This window comes from Eleutherodactylus coqui, chromosome 12 (assembly GCF_035609145.1).
Source record: "Eleutherodactylus coqui strain aEleCoq1 chromosome 12, aEleCoq1.hap1, whole genome shotgun sequence".
Lineage (NCBI taxonomy): Eukaryota > Metazoa > Chordata > Amphibia > Anura > Eleutherodactylidae > Eleutherodactylus > Eleutherodactylus coqui.
The window spans coordinates 121,109,830-121,129,056 of NC_089848.1; the positions used below are offsets into that span (position 1 = coordinate 121,109,830).

Here is a 19,227-nt window from a genome sequence, read left to right on the forward strand (position 1 = left end):
AATGGAGCATGCTGCAACTTGTTTTCTAGACCAAAAGGTCCGCGAATCCAATCCGTATGCTTTGATTCCAGTGCGGATGCTCTCGTTTCCCTACGGGCGGCTTGATGCGTGGGTGACCCGCGCGGATTACACAAATTACCCCCCTCCGTGGACATGAGGCCTAACTAACCTGCAGTGTTGCTGTGGATCTACAACATGTGAACGCACCCTTAAAGGGGTATTTCCACCTCAGGAATCCTATTTCAATGCGTTCACAAATTGCAGAACAATGCAGCCATCCAGAAGAGATGTCATTCCAATGTGCTCCATTCCCCGGATATTGCAGGTATTGATTCCTCTGGTTGTTTAGAGCTTGTTGCCAGGGAAACAGACCGCCTCCTCTATGGAAAGAAATAGCCAAGGAGGCCGGCTCTTGCGCACTTTCATGCCAATCTGAGGGTCGAGCTCTCCGCAGCGCATGTGCAGTAGCCTTCAGCTCGGCCACCAGCCACCGCCACACTCTGCTGTATCTTTCCATAGAGGCGGTTGGTTTCCCTGCGAACGACCAGAGGAATCAATATCTACAATATCTGGAGAACGGAGCACTTTGGGAAGAACCATCTGATGGCTGACTGCAGGGTTTCCGAGATGGTAATTCTTTTAAATTAAGCACATTAATGTAAAGTCAAATTAATTAAATTAACCAAATAATGGTTGTTTAACTAAACCAATTTAATGTCCAAAAGCAGATTTCTCACCCAGTTAATGATACAAAGGATTTTCGGGTGCGTTTGGTCATATTTAATATCGTTTAAAATTATTGTCCAAATAGAGTTGGTCACCATCAAGAATTTTCCTTTCAAAAACTACATAAAAATAAAAAATAAATCGCCTTCCTGACATTTTGTGATAAAAAGTTCAATGTTTGGGGTATATCATATACATTTTTCATCTACCTCCCCACGGTGGCTCAGTTACAAAAACGGTTTTTGACATTTTTTTGTTCCAATTTTACTTGTTTTATATTGTTCCAATTTGTAACTCGTATAGGAAGTAGTTAGGAAAAAACCGTCTAAAATCTACATATCCACAAAGAGAAGGACGCCGGCGCATCCTCCGACAACCAGCAGCTTCCAAGATAGGAATTAACAAAAATTATGGTTCATGGTGACCTTTGGAAAAGTGACCTCCTGTATTTTTTGCCCCTATGGGTCTGTAAATGTAGGTTTTTATATACATTCTAGTAACCAATGTGCAAAAGTTTCATAGCGCTCAGAGATGCTGGGGTGTGACCCCCTGGGCGAACTGTCCTGGAATGACCCAATATCCACCGGGGACTCAGTTTTAGTCTTTGTAGCAAAAATAAATGTTTGTAGCTGCTGCTCTTAAAACTTTACCCAGAGTCCTTTGGAAGAGACATTAAGTTTATAATTTCACGGGGACCATATCTACAACGCCCCGTAGCGCAAAACCGCTCTAAATGGTATTTCGATACATTTCAGAAGGATAATAGGGGACAAAGCTGCGAGGAAGCGAGGAGCAATAAGTGATGGGGGAGGGATCCATTCTTTGTTGGTTCTCTTTACGACAGGCAGAGGTCATCGGCGCTCTATCCATTCCGTCCCATCGCCCACCAGGGATTTTCTCCGTACCGCACCGCTGATACATTTCTTCCCGTATTGCCGCAGAAGGGAACTTTTCAGGCTCTTACAATTCCAAAGGCAAGAAAAGCGAGTGAAACCTCATTAAAGTGAGATCTGCGCTCTCATGTGTCATTCACCTCGGAATTATTGGAAGAAATAAACAACTTGTACTAAATAGTCATTTTTAACCCAACTGTCATTTTTTACCCCGCATTCAATTGTCCCAGAAGCGCCATCGAGAGATGCATCAATGTGCACATCACTTCCTTGGGAAATTCATTGTCCCGGAAAACTGCAAATTCGAAGACGGACAATAAGCAAAATAAAAAATAATGAAATCTGGATGTGACTCTGCGGATGGAGCGTGTCAGAGCCGATAACACAGGTAGTCGCTTTCTTCCACGTGAATTTACTGCAGACAAGGCGGATTATTAACACGCCGGAGTGGCGCCGCTGCCGTCAGATCTTGCATGCTGCAGTGCCAGTGGCATCCTGATGCTATGCATTCTATATATAGTCGCCGACAACTGCTGACGGTGCTAAATGAGCGGCATTGATCATGCTAATTGCACCTGCCGCTTCCTTTGATTTCAGAGCCCCCGTCTTGACTCTTCTTCGGATGGCGCTCTAATTGTTTAACAGTAAGAATTCAAAATGAGACAGCTTTAGTGATTCGCTCATGATTTATACATCCGCCTGGGACGTGTTCTCTGCAAGAGACTGTGATTTTGTATGCATCTCAACTGGAGGTGATATTACATAAGCTTACGGTGGGTCGGAAACTTCTCCCCCCCCATCCAACCAGCATTGCAATCATTTCTAAAATCAGAATTCTTATCCATAAGGGGAAATACTCTAGACATGCAAATACTGACAAGCGCATTGAGGGAACATTACCACAGAGGGGTTTATCTGAGTTTACAAGTTTTCTCAAGTACACCAGGTTCTCCTTACCCCCATTTGTTGCCATTTGCACCCGGTTTCATGTTTCTTTGTTCTGATTGTTTGCAATCTACTTTTAGGGAAGGGGCATGTAGTAAGCCTAGCATTCTGCCAGTAGTTCACTGTCCTGACTTCCTTCCCCTGCTGTGTTGCACTGTCTCTGGTCCAATCAGCAAGGAGGCAGTATCTGAATGCCCACCCCTCTGCTTTCCAAGGATGATACTGGCATTCAGATATATTCTGACCAAATTGTTAGTGCACGCACACAGGCACACACACAGGCACACACACACACACACACACACACACACACACACACACACTCTGCAACAGCAGGAGAGGCAGAGACTGTGGAGAAAGCTATCACAGTGTCTGCAGATCTGTCAGCCTGCCATCTGTAAGTGCAGGGCAGCTGCCTGTGAAGATAGCCACTCCCACTGCTGCTATGGAAATGTCCATGTGTGCTTGTTACTACAGAAGCTCTGCACCTAAAAACAGAGAGTGGATTGCAGAGAAGCTGGAAGGGGACCCCTAGTGGCAGCCACTAAATGTGACTTACTGGGGTAAAACAACATTTTGAATACAAGTATATTACAGAAACGATGAGACTAACAGAAACTAGTAAATGAGCAGAAGTTGTCTGAAAAGTTAGTGACCCTTTAAAATAATTTCAGCTTTTCATTGGTTGGGACCAATCTTATGTACACCACAACGATGACACTTATTGGTAAGAATCCTCTGTATTGTTAAAGCACCCCTCTGGTTTAGAGACAAAAATTCTGTCCCGGGGAGGGGAATATTCTCTGACACAAGGGCCAATTTATTTTAGATTAGGGCAAATGTCCTGCCTCCTGGCTAAACCAGTGAGCCCCGTGTATCCAGTGTCCCCCTGAAGTGCCATGCATTATCTCCCACACCTTAGAAGCTACAGTCCGGATGCATTGACTCTGTATATAGTATTTACAGAAGGAGATTATTTTTTCCATGTTAAAGGGGTATGCCGAGCATTTATGGTGTTCAGCAGTGGTGAGCGAACCGAAACAGTCAGACACGAACCTTCGGCGGATCTTTAGCCAAACCTGCCTAAATCCTTCTTCCTTCCTTTTTCCATCCTCTTCTTTTTCCTTCCTTTTAAAGAAAAGAAGCAGAAGAACGGAAGCAGCTGAAGCAGAATCCTTTCCCTTCTCTTTTCTTTGTTCTTCTTTTTCTTAAGTGACTCTGCCTTAAATCAGCTCAACAGTCCTTAGATGCCTCCTAGGTGACCAAAGAATGCTATGATGTTGTTGTTAGCCATTTAGTCGTTCACGACCCTCGGCGACCCTAAAGGCTCCCTCCCCCCACATCTTTCAGTTGTGCAATACCCATACCAGTATCAGCTCTGACAGTATCGGCCATCATGTTCTTTATTATAGATTTTAGGCATTATAGATTTCTCTAGCGACTCTGCTCGCATTACATGGCCAAAATCCGTGAGCCCGAGCCCGGTCATCTTGGCCTCCAGTGGTATATCCAGTATTATACGATTCAGGACTTCTGTTACTCTTGCCATCCAGGGTATTCGCAGTGGCTTTCGCCAGCACCAGCAGCTCATACGCATCAATCCTTCTTCTATCAGCTTTTTTCGCAGTCCAGCTTTCATATCCATACATGGCTCTGGGGAATACGTTGGTTTGCAGACTAATTTTCCAGATTTTGGCCATCTTTAGCATCGCGCTTCGCCCCAATTCTATCCTACGTTTTATCTCTGGCGTAGATTCTCCATCCTGGACAATTTTCGAACCAAGGAAGATGAAGCCTCGCACGCATTCTACAGCCCCGCTGTCGATTTTGATTTGAATTTGGCCATTTTTTGCAGATGTCATAGTTTTGGTCTTTTTTAAATTCAGGTAGAGGCCCATTAGAATAAAGAATGCTATAAGGCCTTGTATGGCTCTCAGACAGTGTAATACACCAGTTTTAGGGGTCTTGGGGGAAGTTCCAGTTTGGTCCGAAAAGTCAAACTTCTGACCAAAATTCGGCAAACCAGACAAACTTTTAAAACGTTTGCTCATCACTAGTGTCCAAAAACCTTATTGCGTCAAGAAATGTGGCCAACCAACTCAGCTGTTTCAGCTACTCCCATGAACTTTAATGGAGGCAGCAGCACAATTCTCAACCAGCCCTCTCCTTCTGGTCCTCCCTTTATTGTCCGTCATTTTGCTTTATCCAATTGCGGGCGGGAGCCGCCTGTTTTACCAATAAGTGGGAGTCCCAGAAGTGGATATGAAATAAAGGTCAATGGTCCAGATACCCCTTTAGCATCTGCATTTGTATCCCATAACAAGTCACAAGTTATTTGTTGGATCTGCATATCACTGCGATGACTGACCCATCAGGATATAAGAGTGACATCTTGTCTTGGCTTGTAACTATGTGACCCCCCCTTCCTTTATAACTATCACATTGTTATTGTTATGGGGTTACAAAATATCCACTCAAAAGTATGAAATGAAACTTCTCCCATCCGCCGTCACGCCCCGCGCCTTATATACACAATGTTGTCATTAATCATGATGGATACTGAATTCATTAAAATAGTCCGAGCTAATTAACTTAGATGATCGATACAGCTCCTCCGTTTTCATCAGTATTCTACACGAATGCCAAACGTCTCACAATAACCACCAATTATCCTGGTATTAAGTCCTGCAAAGGTTACAGACCCGGACGACACTCCAGAAGCTTCTATCAGCAGCCGTTATTTGTAGGATTTTATGTTCTCGGTTACGCCATCTTTATATATGTTAAAAATGAATTTCTGTTGTCCGTTCTCTGTGCACGGCCAAACGACTGCACCTACCTGCACCAGATTTGCCATGTAGGTGAATCGGCACTTTGGACGGTTTAGACCGGGTTTTAGCTCTGACTCCCAGGAGCAATGCAATCAATGCTCAATTTTAAAGAGATTAGTTATCTCTCTTGGATGACGAGGGTCCGTAGCGCCGATCTAGAATGACCACAACCGAGAGCATTGTTGCATTCAGTATGGATGTCGGAGGAGGTACCGTTGCCTATCTGTTGCACCCACAAGCGCCACGGACGACCAGGAGGCCTCCGCCATCCAGAAGGGGGGTCGTCACGCGATTTTCCTAGCAATTGCTGCGGTTAGAGCACCGTGGACAGCTTCTGACAAGCGTACAACATGACCAAAAGTGCGAGTCGTCTCCTTGTTAATGTTTCTGTGATTGACTCAAGCCCCATGCAAGCCTGTATCTTACGGTTTCTGATGAAGTCGAACCAACAGACACGGAGAATCTGGCATTGGCATCGCATGTGAAAGGCCTCCAGACACTCAGTGGTTTACGACAGCAAGGTCCAGGTCTCCGAGCCGTACAATAATATTGGCATTCCAGGTCTGCTGGAATCGAATCTTAGTCCTGAGTGCTATGTTCTGCCTCCAACAAAGTTTATCCAGGGACCTCATCGCCGAGGCTGCCAGTGCTATTCTCTGCCGGATAGATGTCTGGAAGCGCCCCCCCATCTGTGTGCTGAACGCTTTTGAGGTACACAAACTCAGTGACAGCGTCGACTCTGTCCGTTTACGTCTCGGTCCGGAGGGATTGCTCTGGTGCCTAGATTCTGCAGCTTGGTTCTTTGCCAGGAGATGTGGATCCCAAGACAGGACGCCTCAAAATCGAACTGTTCCAATGAGTGTCTCAGATTATTAGATGCGACATCCAAGAGTGCAACATCGTCAGCGTAGTTCAGATCGGTGAAGTGGTACTGCGGAAGAGTGACCCCATTACATTGGGCAATACGCTGAAGAATCCAGTCCATGGCCCTGCAGAAGAGTGGGGGAGCCAAGACGCAACCTTGTGGAACACCAGATGAGGTCTCAAAACTAGCAGAGGTTGAACCGTTGATACAGACTTTGGCGGATGGGCCCTGATGCATGTCTTTTAGTAGGTTTAGAAGGGATGTGAAGATGCTAATGCCACGCAGGGCCTTTGAGAGGGCTTCTCTGTCGACCGAGTCAAATGCCAACCTTGAGATCGACATATGCAACGAGGAGCATTCTCTGTGTATCTCTGAGAGGAGCCTAAGAACGAGTACAGCATCCACAGTGGAGCAGCCTTTCGTGAAGCCTGACTGATGCGGTCTCCACTTGGAGGTCAGGAGTGATTGTACCTTTGAAAGTAGGATATGCAGTAGAATGTTCCCTTTGGGGCAAGGGAACCAAAAGGAGCGTTATCAGCCTGTAGGTAGTGCATGCTGTTTTTGGGCCCTTCCCCTTGTACAGGGCGAGGATGATGCCCTCCTTCCATTCGATGGGGACTTTCCCACTAGACCAGACGCGCAGAAAAAGTTGATGTGCTTATCGGCTCAATTGCACATTTTTAGCAGTTCAGGTGGAATGTCATCTGAGCTGGCGGCACATCCGTGTCTAATTTTCTGAATAGCAGAATGGACCTCTTCCCGTGACGGAGTATCCGTAGGCACAGAATATGTGATGTGAAGTCATCGAGGCCATGGCACGCGTTAGCTGTTGGATGGTTTAGGGCGGACAAGAAATGTTCACGCCAGCGTTGAAGTGTCTTGCCATGGTTGGTACCAAGGCCGCCATCGGATTTGTGGATTGGCATATGCTGGCTGGTCCCTGAGGACCCTCGGATTCTGGTGACTGCTTTGTACGCTGCTCTTAGATTGTTTGACTTCAGACCCTTCTCAGCTTCATCAGCCAGAGCATTATAGTACCGCTCCCTGTCTTTCTTGGTCTTTGCCCGGAACACTCCCTTCAGCCTCTTACATTTCACTTGGTTGTTTTTAAGGCGGGCTTTTATGTTCGCTTCAAGGAACTGCATAGTGTCGTCCATTAGCCAGGGCTGTGTACGGCATCTAAGAACGGTCTTTGCGGTTTCATGGATAGCGTCTTTTGTGACATTCCGAACTGCCTCTGGTTCATCTAGACCTTGTGACAGCAAAAAAATACCCCGGCGCTCGTGGGCTCCAGGAACATCGAGGACACAATGGTCCGAAGAGTATAATCATATTTTATTATTTGGTTGCTACGCGTTTCGGCAGTCTTAACCGCCCTCTTCAGGCATAAAATAAACACATAACAAACATATATTTATACAAATTATCTGTACTCACATTAACCCAGGGACGCCGCTGGTCGGGGCCATCTTTAGATCACGTGGGATCACACGTCACAGTCACGTGTCTCACACGTCATACTCAGGATCATGTGATGAATCCCGATCATACTATGTATTGCCCATTCATAAAAAAAACAGCATTTCTCGTCATTCTAATCCTTTTCATTCTTTCGCATTGCACTATACATTCTTATCCATAATTCTGTCTTATACCTTTTTCTCTTAGAGATTATTCAAGTCTTATCCTCCTTCAAATTTTAGCAATTATTCTAGCTTTTTAAAAAAAAAACAACAAAAAAAAACATTTTTGACATTCATTAATTTATACATTACTCTATCTATAAAATTAATATACCATTTCTAAAACCTCCATCAAGTCATCATATTAATATTCATATGAAACCATAATTATCCATATCATGCTATATAAAAAAAAACATATTCCTGTATAAATTAACCAATTTAATAGCTAAAAATCCGTATTTATATATATTCATGATCCTATTAACCCTTCTCATATACACAGGAATTAAAATTCATTTAACCCATTATGTTCCCAATGATTGCCATTTATATTCAAGAATACCCAAACTGTAGCCATATACTCTCATATTCTTAACCCATATCATATTTATAGTTGAACTAACGTTACTATAAAAAACTTATATATATATAATAGTAAGATAATAAATATCATATTCATATTTTTTCTAAAACTTCGTTAAGCCCAGATGGCTGGAGAGTTTGGAGCCGGTAAATCCAAAACATCTCCTTACGTTTCAATTCATTTATCGATTTATTGGATATTTGTTCTAGCGGGGTGATTTTTAAAGTTCGCTATTGACATAAATGGCACCTACCAAGCTCAGGCGGCAAAACGGTCATTCTGTTCCCTTGGATATGAAGCTCCTTCAGCTGAGATAGTTCGCCAATCTCCTTCGGTAAGGAAACCAAGTCATTATCCCGCAGACTAATCTTAAAGGGAAAGACAAAAAATTAAAAGTCACAAAACAGGTCATGGTTAAAGGGGTTTTCCAAGCAGAAGCTCGGATACATCAGGGTCAGAGTGGAAGCTGCTGTCCGTCTCCATGATATCAGTGGGAGCTGCACCTGTAATTACAGGCGCCGGCCTCTACAGCGGCTTCCGCTCGGTCCCGGTTCATGCGGCGCTGACAGCAGGCACTGTCTGGAAAACCCCTTGTAGGCTGCGGCAGAATCTGCTGTGTGAACACACACTAACACACCCGTATATCTTCTAATTAGCCCTCTTAAAAGGAACCCGTCATCAGGTTTCACTTTACTAAAGCATTTCCTGCATACTGAGCTTGTGGACTAATGGAAACTCCTATATCTGCCAGACAATAAATGGAAATAGCCTACTAATAAGAGGAGCTTATGGTGGACACATTGAACATGTCGTGTAAAGTACTTAACTCCTAAAAAATTACAATTAGGGAAAACCTGACACTTCCAATGTGTTCTTTAGTAAGTTCTAGTCAAGACTGATCTGTCACATGACCTCCTTCCCACTGCAAAAATCCTGAGCTATATTCAACATGGCAGATTTCAAAATGCCCGTCAAAAACCTTTCCTCCACCAAAAAAAAAATGTATCCTCCCACCCAATTAATACTTTCCCACATTGGAAGTCGATTTTCTCCTAACTCCCTTAGTAATGGGTCTCTCCTGACTGTATATAAAGGTGGTCAAGCCCTTTAATGATTAAATTTGAAACTCCTAATGTAATATCAGCATTCCGCTTGGCCTGCTCCGCTTCCCCCGTCCTGACAGACCGGACAATAGAACTCGGCGCGGTAGTTTATTTCTGAAACATAAACTATGCCACTTCTCAAATTGACTTGCGTTTACTGAGAGCTGTGAAAGCGAATTGATTTTCCGGGAATTTAGATAAATTACTTACTATCTGCAACTTTGTGAGCTTCCCAATATCGGACGGCAGGGCTTCAAAATCGTTGTCACTTAGATAGAGCGCACGCAGGGTGGCTGCAAATTAAACAGCAATATATAAACAGAGTGGAGTGGAGGCGGCGAGCCGCGGCCCTGATCAATAACCCCAGTCAGCTCTGATTAATAACCCCGGCCTGGTGAGAAGCCTCTGACATAGCAGGGCTCACAGTAATAACAAGCAGGTCAAAGGCAGATTTAGAGGCTTATTGTGCGCCTCGCATGTACAGGAAGTAGAAAAAAGTTAAAAGGTTAATGGCTTGAGAAAGGTGCTTTATTCTGCACCGAAACGCGTTGCCGTATTAAAAGTTCTGTTTGATTTCAACGACTGGAGAATCATCTGGTGACTTGAAGCTTAGCTTTATGCCTTGTGGTGGACACTCTGAGGAGGGGGCATTTGTGCATCATACCCCCCTCCTTCCAAGTAAGTGTTTCATCTCACCACTGTCTACACGTGAATTTGTCCTCAGTGTTTTTTTTCTGTGAGCGCGGATCTCCTTTTTCTGACAGTTTGTTTTTTCTCTCTTTCTTCGCATGTACAGGAAGGCATCTATATCTTGGCGACTGACACAATTAACAATTTGCACTGTAGTAAAATGTGGCAGATTTGGTCGCGCGCTCAGATGGCTTTGTGCTTTTATAGACAGTTGCTGCTGGTTTATAGGCTCATTTGCATTTTGTGTCGGGAAGCGTTCTTTAAAAAAAGAGGGGAAAAAATGCAGTAAAATACACTTGAGCGCTGTTTTTAGGAGTGGGGGTGGGGGTGGGGTGACACACAGGGACATCTACTCCATGGAAATACTTTCCGCGTCATCACAGTCCTGCAAATATGAAGCCATTTTCATTAGAGGGGTGTTCCCACTTTTCTAGCGTATCCACAGGCAATACTACATCTGGCAAGGCTTAATAGGTCACTGTAGATAGCTGACCGCGAGGCCATCGTTAAGGCTTTGGATACCCTTGCAACCCAGGAGAACGTCACAATTGTGTCACTTGGCTACCTCTGTTAGATTCCTTCAAGGCTGCGGTGCAGCATCTAAAGGGTTAATCGGGTTGTCCAGTTACCAGACAATATCCCTTTAATAGGGCTGCCTGTAGTAAAAAAAAAATATATTATATTATATTAATATATATATATATACATACATACACACACACACACATATACACATACATACACACACACACACACACACACACACACACACACACACACATATATATACATACACACACACACACACACACACACACACACACACACACACACATATATATACATACATACACACACACACACACACACACACACACACACACACATATATATACATACATACACACACACACACACACACACACACACACACACACACACACATATATATATACATACACACACACACACACACACACACACACACACACACACACACATATATATACATACACACACACACACACACACACATATATATACATACATACACACACACACACACACACACACACACATATATATACATACATACACACACACACACACACACACACACACACATATATATACATACATACACACACACACACACACACACACACACACACACATACACACACACACACACACACACACACACACACACACACATATATATACATACACACAGAGCTGTACTTACCCAGGCCTGCTGTGGTCCCAGCGTTTGTTGTGGCAGCCACCAACACCGGAAGTCAGGTGACCACTGCAGCCAATCAGAGGCTGCTATATGACCGCTCGTTCACGTGGCATCAGCACTCACATCCTGAGCATCACAATACCAGGAGTTCGCAAATGTGATCCTAGAGCCTCTGATTGGCTGCAGCGGTCACCTGACTTCCAGGCATGCAGCTGTCCCAACAAATCCCGGGACCACAGCAGGACTGTAGCGCAAGTACAGCTTGGTTTATTAGTTTATTACAGGCAGCCCTATTAAAGGGATGTTGTCCCGTAACCGGACAACTTCTCTAAACTGCCTGGATCAGAGCCATCTCCGATCCGAGGAGCTAGTGCAGGAGCCAGGTACCTGGCAGCTGCCGACTGCACCGCACTTCTGCCGCAGTGCCATAAAAAAGGCACATGCTGAGAAGATAGCCGGTTAGTGGTCACCGCAAAAAGACATATGGGCGGTCACTAAGGGGTGAAGCTCGATGCGTTACGTATAAAAGTACCATTCTGAGGAGGATTACGTGTCCAAGAAATGCCATCACTTTCTCTGGTGGGAAACCTCTTTGAACCCCTTCAGTGGCAGGTTTATTATTACCATGTCGTGCCTCACAGGGCAGGTTTTTTAAATGAGTCAACAATGCAATTAAAACCCTGGAAGATTTCAGATGACGTCCCAGTGCTCTGCACGTTTCAGCACTAGAGCTGTCCACAGAAATCTTCCGGGGTTTAACTGCATGGTCCGTGCAGCAGGCCCCAGAGGTTTTCTGGGCGTGCCACTAAAGGGGTTAAAAGAGTATTCCCATCTCAGCAAATTATCCCCTATTCATAGGATAGGGGATATTTTGCTGATCTGTGGGGTCAGATCTCTGGGACTCTCACTGATCCAGAGGTACATTATCTTCCCAGCAAATGCATACATTTTGACAGCAGCGTCCGTGCGTGCCACCCCTCCATCTACATCAATGGGGCCGCCAGAGATTGCTGAGTGCTTGAAATTTACCATCTCCAATGTGAATGTCAGCGAGGGGCCACCGCTGTCAAAATTTAGAGATACGCCAGAACAGGTATCTCTGGATGGGTGGGGGTTCCAGTGGTTGTACCCCCACCGATAAACAAGTTATTCCCCCTGTGCCCAAAACAGAATTTTGGCAATATTCGCACCATGGCGTGGTAGTGCCACGCCATCTGATAAGTGATGCTTCTGGGTGTTTTGGAATCAGAGACATCCTGTAAACCTGTAAAGTTATGGGATGTCACTGATGACGTCCCAATGTCAGGGCCTCCTATTGGCTGTAGTGGTCAAGTGGGTAAACAACCATGTGATCACTGCAGCAGAAGTAATACAAATATAGGACCAGAGCGGAAGAGAGTTTTCAACATACTACCCATGCCACCAATGTGTTTATTACTCGGAAAACCCCTTTAAGTAATGCTGCGGATGCAATACCATGTCTGCAACAGACCTTCAGTCATCCAACATTCAATAGTCATAACCAATGGCAAGATGCAGTACTGTCTCAGGGGTATGGTCCAACGATCAGGTAAACTGCATGAAGCCAAAACCCCGCTCAGCCATGTTAGCCAATGGCACAAATTTTGCTGACAGTACCATCCCCATATTGACCAGGGGTGAGCAGGATTTCGACCACATGCGGCTAACAGACCGTGGGATGGACCCTTAGAGTCAAGTCTGGGGCCGGCAGCTCAATCACCGGGCAGAAGTAGTAAATAATTCACACCGTGTTCTTACTTAGATAAAAGAAGTTCCCAGGTAAGGACTTCTCATTCAGGTTGTTGTAAGTCAAATCAAGGACTTCAAGGGCTGGCAAGGAACCAAATCCTCTCGGTAAGGAGTTTAACCTGTTCATGCTGGAAGACAAAAAGGACGAGGAATGAAAGGCTTTACTTTTTGTTGCTTCTCTTTCATGTACAAACATGTCTGTGCAATCAGATCTGATACAGGACTTATTTAGTCATAGAGATAAGCCACAGCTGCAAACGGTAGAGAACAATGCGTGAGACGTCCGGCCCGCTGCTCTGCTGGTTGGCCATGTCCCACCTGAAGACAATTTATGGCCCGTTTATTAAATATTGTTGGAGTATTCCTTTAAATTGAGAATCGGTAATAAGACTACCGGGATCTGAGCTCTCTCATGTTCCAAATTAGTTAGTGATGATCATTGGAGAAATAACAAGAGACATCAACTGTGTGTGACGTCCCCACTGTGCTCTTTCTGAGGGACCAGCTCAGTGTGATCTTTATTAATAGTACAAAGAAGAACAAAGAAAAATTTAGCTGTCCAATCACGGAAGACAAGACCTTAAGTTACACCTTATTGCAGTAGAAAAGCTGAAATTACTACGAAAGTTTAGTAGTAACGAATGAATACATAATGTGATGTGTGCCTACATTAAACTAGATTTGATAGGAGTAAAGCCGGCTTCACAAGGGCAGACCGGATTCCGCATGCGGAACGCCCGCAGCAGTTTCTGGCTGGGAGTCCGGCCAGTGACCCCGGCTTCAATGGAGGCCGGCTGTACAGCACAATAGCGCATGCTGAAATTTTTCCTCCGCTCATGGAATAGGCAATTCGGAAACGTAAGTGTGGGCAAAAAAGGGATTGCTTTTAACGCCGGTGTTTTCCCGCGTTACCTCCGTGCGGATTCCATAATTACAATCTGTTGGTGTGAAGCCGGGCTAAGAACTGCGAATACAATGACTAAATATGGCCTCCAGGAAAAGCATCAAGGACATGCTGCTTCTACAAGCTTCAGACTACACGGTATTAACCCCTGAACAACCAGTGTAACACAAGTCTCCTTAATACTTGCACAATATTAACCCCTTCAAGCCCAACCCTGTCTATGCCTTAATGACCAGGCCCAATAAGACACAATAACTCCCTAACGGTCTCACCCCTGCAGGTCACCCCGGGGTCTTTTAGTCACATACTGTACGTTATTTAAAACTAAACATATACGATGTGTGTATTTATTTAACAAAATGCCAAAATTGAGGAAATTATTAAAAAATTGACATTTTTTTCTCCAACTGCAGTTTGTCAGATATTTACGTACATATTAATCAGATGGAATGTATACTTCTATTTGTTTACGTCGGAGGCACATGTGAAAAGGTTCACGTTTCTGAGCAATTTGGGAGACTTCCTAATTTAACATTAATCCAGGGACAGCTGAGTGTAAATGAAACGGTGATCTTACCTGTCACCCAGCTGTCCAGGAGCTGAATGTTTGACTAGTTATAGCGGTGTGTGGTATAAATGCTTGCATAACTCTGCAGTTGGCATTCAGGATCCTGGAAGAGCTGAGTGACACTGCAATGAGGATTCCATTTGTCACCCAACTTTCCAGGAACCCTGCATGGCATGTCCCATTATGCTGAGGTTTGGGGTATACATTTGTACACAATTAGGCACCAATCTGCTGTACCTACAGGCGGCTCTCCTTAGACGGAAGGGGGAAGAGACGCTTTTACTGCACCAAAATGAGATCAGTGGGAATGTGCCCGCAGCAGCAACCTGGACCGCGGCGCTACAGAAAGCCGAGACAGGGGGCAGCTGATCAGTGGGTATGTGGCCGCAGCGGCAACCTGGACCCCAGCACTACAGACAGCCGGGACAGGGGGCTGGGGGCAGCTGATCAGTGGGTATGTGCCCACAGCGGCAACCTGGACCCCAGCACTATAGAGAGCCAGGACAGGGGGCTGGGCAGCAGCTGATCAGTGGGTATGTGCCCACAGCGGCAACCTGGACCCCAGCACTATAGACAGCCGGGACAGGGGGCTGGGCACCAGCTGATCAGTGGGAATGTGGCCGCAGCGGCAACCTGGACCCCAGCACTATAGACAGCCAGGACAGGGGGCTGGGCACCAGCTGATCAGTGGGAATCTCCAGCCGGCAAGATTAACTACCGATGTCAGAAAAAGGGCAGATCTAAACTTGTCCCAGGCAGTTGATTTTCAAACCACTTCTGTTGGACGTCTGCTCCAAGCATCTACTACTATGTGAACAAAAACATTTTTAGACGTTGCTTCAGATTTTTCCCCAACAAATGACATATTATGCCCCCTTGTTCTAGTGTCCAGCTACCTAATAAAAAACACTTCCTGGCTGAACATTATTTATACCGTTACCATATTAAAAGGTTTCCATTATGTCCTCCTCTCCCTTCTATAACATACATAAAGGTTTCCATCATGTCCTCCTCTCCCTTCTCTCCTCCTGTAACATAGATAAAGGTTTCCATCATGTCATTCCTCTCCCTTCTCTCCTCCTGTAACATATATAAAGGTATCCATCATGTCCTCCTCTCCCTTCTCTCCTCCTGTAACATATATAAAGGTTTCCATCATGTCCCTCCTCTCCCTTCTCTCCTCCGATAACATATATAAAGGTTTCCATCATGTCCTCCTCTCCCTTCTCTCCTCCGATAACATATATAAAGGTTTCCATCATGTCCCCCTCTCCCTTCTCTCCTCCTGTAACATATATAAAAGGTATCATGTCCCCCTCTCCCTTCTCTCCTCCTGTAACATATATAAAGGTTTCCATCATGTCCTCCTCTCCCTTCTCTCCTCCTGTAACATATATAAAGGTTTCCATCATGTCCTCCTCTCCCTTCTCTCCTCCTGTAACATATATAAAGGTTTCCATCATGTCCTCCTCTCCCTTCTCTCCTCCTGTAACATATATAAAGGTTTCCATCATGTCCCCCTCACCCTTCTCTCCTCCTGTAACATATAAAAAGGTTTCCATCATGTCCTCCTCTCCCTACTGTCCTCCTGTAACATATAGAAAGGTTTCCATCATGTCCCCCTCTCCCTGCTCTCCTCCTGTAACATATATAAAGGTTCCCAATATGTCTCCTACTCCTTTCTATAACATACATAAAAGTTTCCATCATGTCCTCATCTCCCTTCTCTCCTCCTGTAACATATATAAAGCTTTCCATCATGTTCCCCTCTCCCTTCTATCCTCCTGTAACATATATAAAGGTTTCCATCATGTCCCCCCTTTCTCTTCTCTCCTCCTGTAACATATATAAAGGTTTCCATCATGTCCTCCTCTCCCCCTGTAACGTATATAAAGGTTTCCATCATGTCCTCCTCTTCCTTCTCTCCTTCTGTAACATATATAAAGGTTTCCATCATGTCCTCCTCTCCCTTCTCTCCTTCTGTAACATATATAAAGGTATCATGTCCCCCTCTCTCTTCTCTCCTCCTGTAACATATATAAAGGTTTCCATCATGTCCTCCTCTCCCTTCTCTCGTCATGTAACATATATAAAGGTTTCCATTATGTCCTCCTCTCCTTTCTCTCCTCCTGTAACATATATAAAGGTTTCCATCATGTCCTCCTCTCCCTTCTCTCCTCCTGTAACATATATAAATGTCTCCATCATGTCCTCCTCTCCCTTCTCTACTCCTGTAACATATATAAAGGCTTCCATCATGTCCTCCTCTCCCTTCTCTCCTCCTGTAACATATATAAAGGTTTCCATCATGTCCCCCCTTTCTCTTCTCTCCTCCTGTAACATAGATAAAGGTTTCCATCATGTCCTCCTCTCCTTTCTCTCCTCCTGTAACATATAGAAAGGTTTCCATCGTGTCCTCCTCTTCCTTCTCTCCTTCTATAACATATATAAAGGTTTCCATCATGTCCTCCTCTCCCTTCTCTCCTCCTGTAACATATATAAAGGTTTCCATCATGTCCCCCTCTCCCTTTTATCCTCCCGAAACATATATAAAAGGTTTCTATCATGTCCCCCTCTCCCTTCTATAATATTATATATATATATATATATATATATATATATATATATATATATATATATATATATATATAAATAAAGGTTTCCATCATGCCCTCCTCTCCCTTCTCTCCTCCTGTAGCATATATAAAGGCTTCCATCATGTCCTCCTCTCCCTTCTCTCCTCCTGTAGCATATATAAAGGCTTCCATCATGTCCTCCTCTCCCTTCTCTCCTCCTGTAACATAGATAAAGGTTTCCATCATGTCCTCCTCTCCCTTCTCTCCTCCTGTAACATATATAAAGGTTTCCATCATGTCCCTCCTCTCCTCCGATAACATATATAAAGGTTTCCATCATGTCCTCCTCTCCCTTCTCTCCTCCGATAACATATATAAAGGTTTCCATCATGTCCCCCTCTCCCTTCTCTCCTCCTGTAACATATATAAAAGGTATCCATCATGTCCTCCTCTCCCTTCTCTCCTCCTGTAACATACAGTTAGGGCCAGAAATATTTGGACAGTAACACAATTTTCGCGAGTTGGGCTCTGCATGCCACCGCATTGGATTTGAAATGAAGCCTCTACAACAGAATTCAAGTGCAGATTGTAACGTTTAATTTAAAGGGTTGAACAAAAATATCTGATAGAAAATGTAGGAATTGTACACATTTCTTTACAAACACTCCACATTTTAGGAGCTCAAAAGTAATTGGACAAATAAACATAACCCAAACAAAATATATTTTTTTCAATATTTTGTTGCGAATCCTTTGGAGGCAATCACTGCCTTAAGTCTGGAACCCATGGACATCACCAAACGCTGGGTTTCCTCCTTCTTAATGCTTTGCCAGGCCTTTACAGCCGCAGCCTTCAGGTCTTGCTTGTTTGTGGGTCTTTCCGTCTTAAGTCTGGATTTGAGCAAGTGAAATGCATGCTCAATTGGGTTAAGATCTGGTGATTGACTTGGCCATTGCAGAATGTTCCACTTTTTTGCACTCATGAACTCCTGGGTAGCTTTGGCTGTATGCTTGGGGTCATTGTCCATCTGTACTGTGAAGCGCCGTCCGATCAAGTTTGCAGCATTTGGCTGAATCTGGGCTGAAAGTATATCCCGGTACACTTCAGAATTCATCCGGCTACTCTTGTCTGCTGTTATGTCATCAATAAACACAAGTGACCCAGTGCCATTGAAAGCCATGCATGCCCATGCCATCACGTTGCCTCCACCATGTTTTACAGAGGATGTGGTGTGCCTTGGATCATATGCCGTTCCCTTTCTTCTCCAAACTTTTTTCTTCCCATCATTCTGGTACAGGTTGATCTTTGTCTCATCTGTCCATAGAATACTTTTCCAGAACTGGGCTGGCTTCTTGAGGTGTTGTTCGGCAAATTTAACTCTGGCCTGTCTATTTTTGGAATTGATGAATGGTTTGCATCTAGATGTGAACCCTTTGTATTTACTTTCATGGAGTCTTCTCTTTACTGTTGACTTAGAGACAGATACACCTACTTCCCTGAGAGTGTTCTGGACTTCAGTTGAGGTTGTGAACGGGTTCTTCACCAAAGAAAGTATGCGGCGATCATCCACCACCGTTGTCTTCCGTGGACGCCCAGGCCTTTTTGAGTTCCCAAGCTCACCAGTGAATTATTTTTCTCAGAATGTACCCGACTGTTGATTTTGCTACTCCAAGCATGTCTGCTATCTCTCTGATGGATTTTTTCTTTTTTTTCAGCCTCAGGATGTTCTGCTTCACCTCAATTGAGAGTTCCTTTGACCGCATGTTGTCTGGTCACAGCAACAGCTTCCAAATCCAAAACCACACACCTGGAATCAACCCTAGACCTTTTAACTACTTAATTGATTACAGGTTAACGAGGGAGACGCCTTCTGAGTTAATTGCAGCCCTTAGAGTCCATTGTCCAATTACTTTTGGTTCCTTGAAAAAGAGGAGGCTATGCATTACAGAGCTATGATTCCTAAACCCTTTCTCCGATTTGGATGTGGAAACTCTCATATTGCAGCTGGGAGTGTGCACTTTCAGCCCATATTATATATATATAATTGTATTTCTGAACATGTTT

The 19,227-nt window shown here is 44.4% G+C and overlaps 1 protein-coding gene across 1 annotated transcript in view; it reads right to left on the reverse strand.

Moving 5' to 3' along the window:
• The window catches only part of RSU1 (Ras suppressor protein 1), a 160,471-nt gene that overhangs the window by 106,685 nt on the left and 34,559 nt on the right, over positions 1-19,227 (reverse strand). Inside the window, exons 5-7 of the mRNA XM_066585784.1 lie at positions 13,125-13,243; positions 9,623-9,705; positions 8,563-8,677 (exon numbers count right to left, since the gene is read on the reverse strand). Of these exons, the coding sequence (XP_066441881.1) occupies positions 8,563-8,677; positions 9,623-9,705; positions 13,125-13,243 (317 nt within the window). The remainder of the gene's footprint in view (positions 1-8,562; positions 8,678-9,622; positions 9,706-13,124; positions 13,244-19,227) is intronic.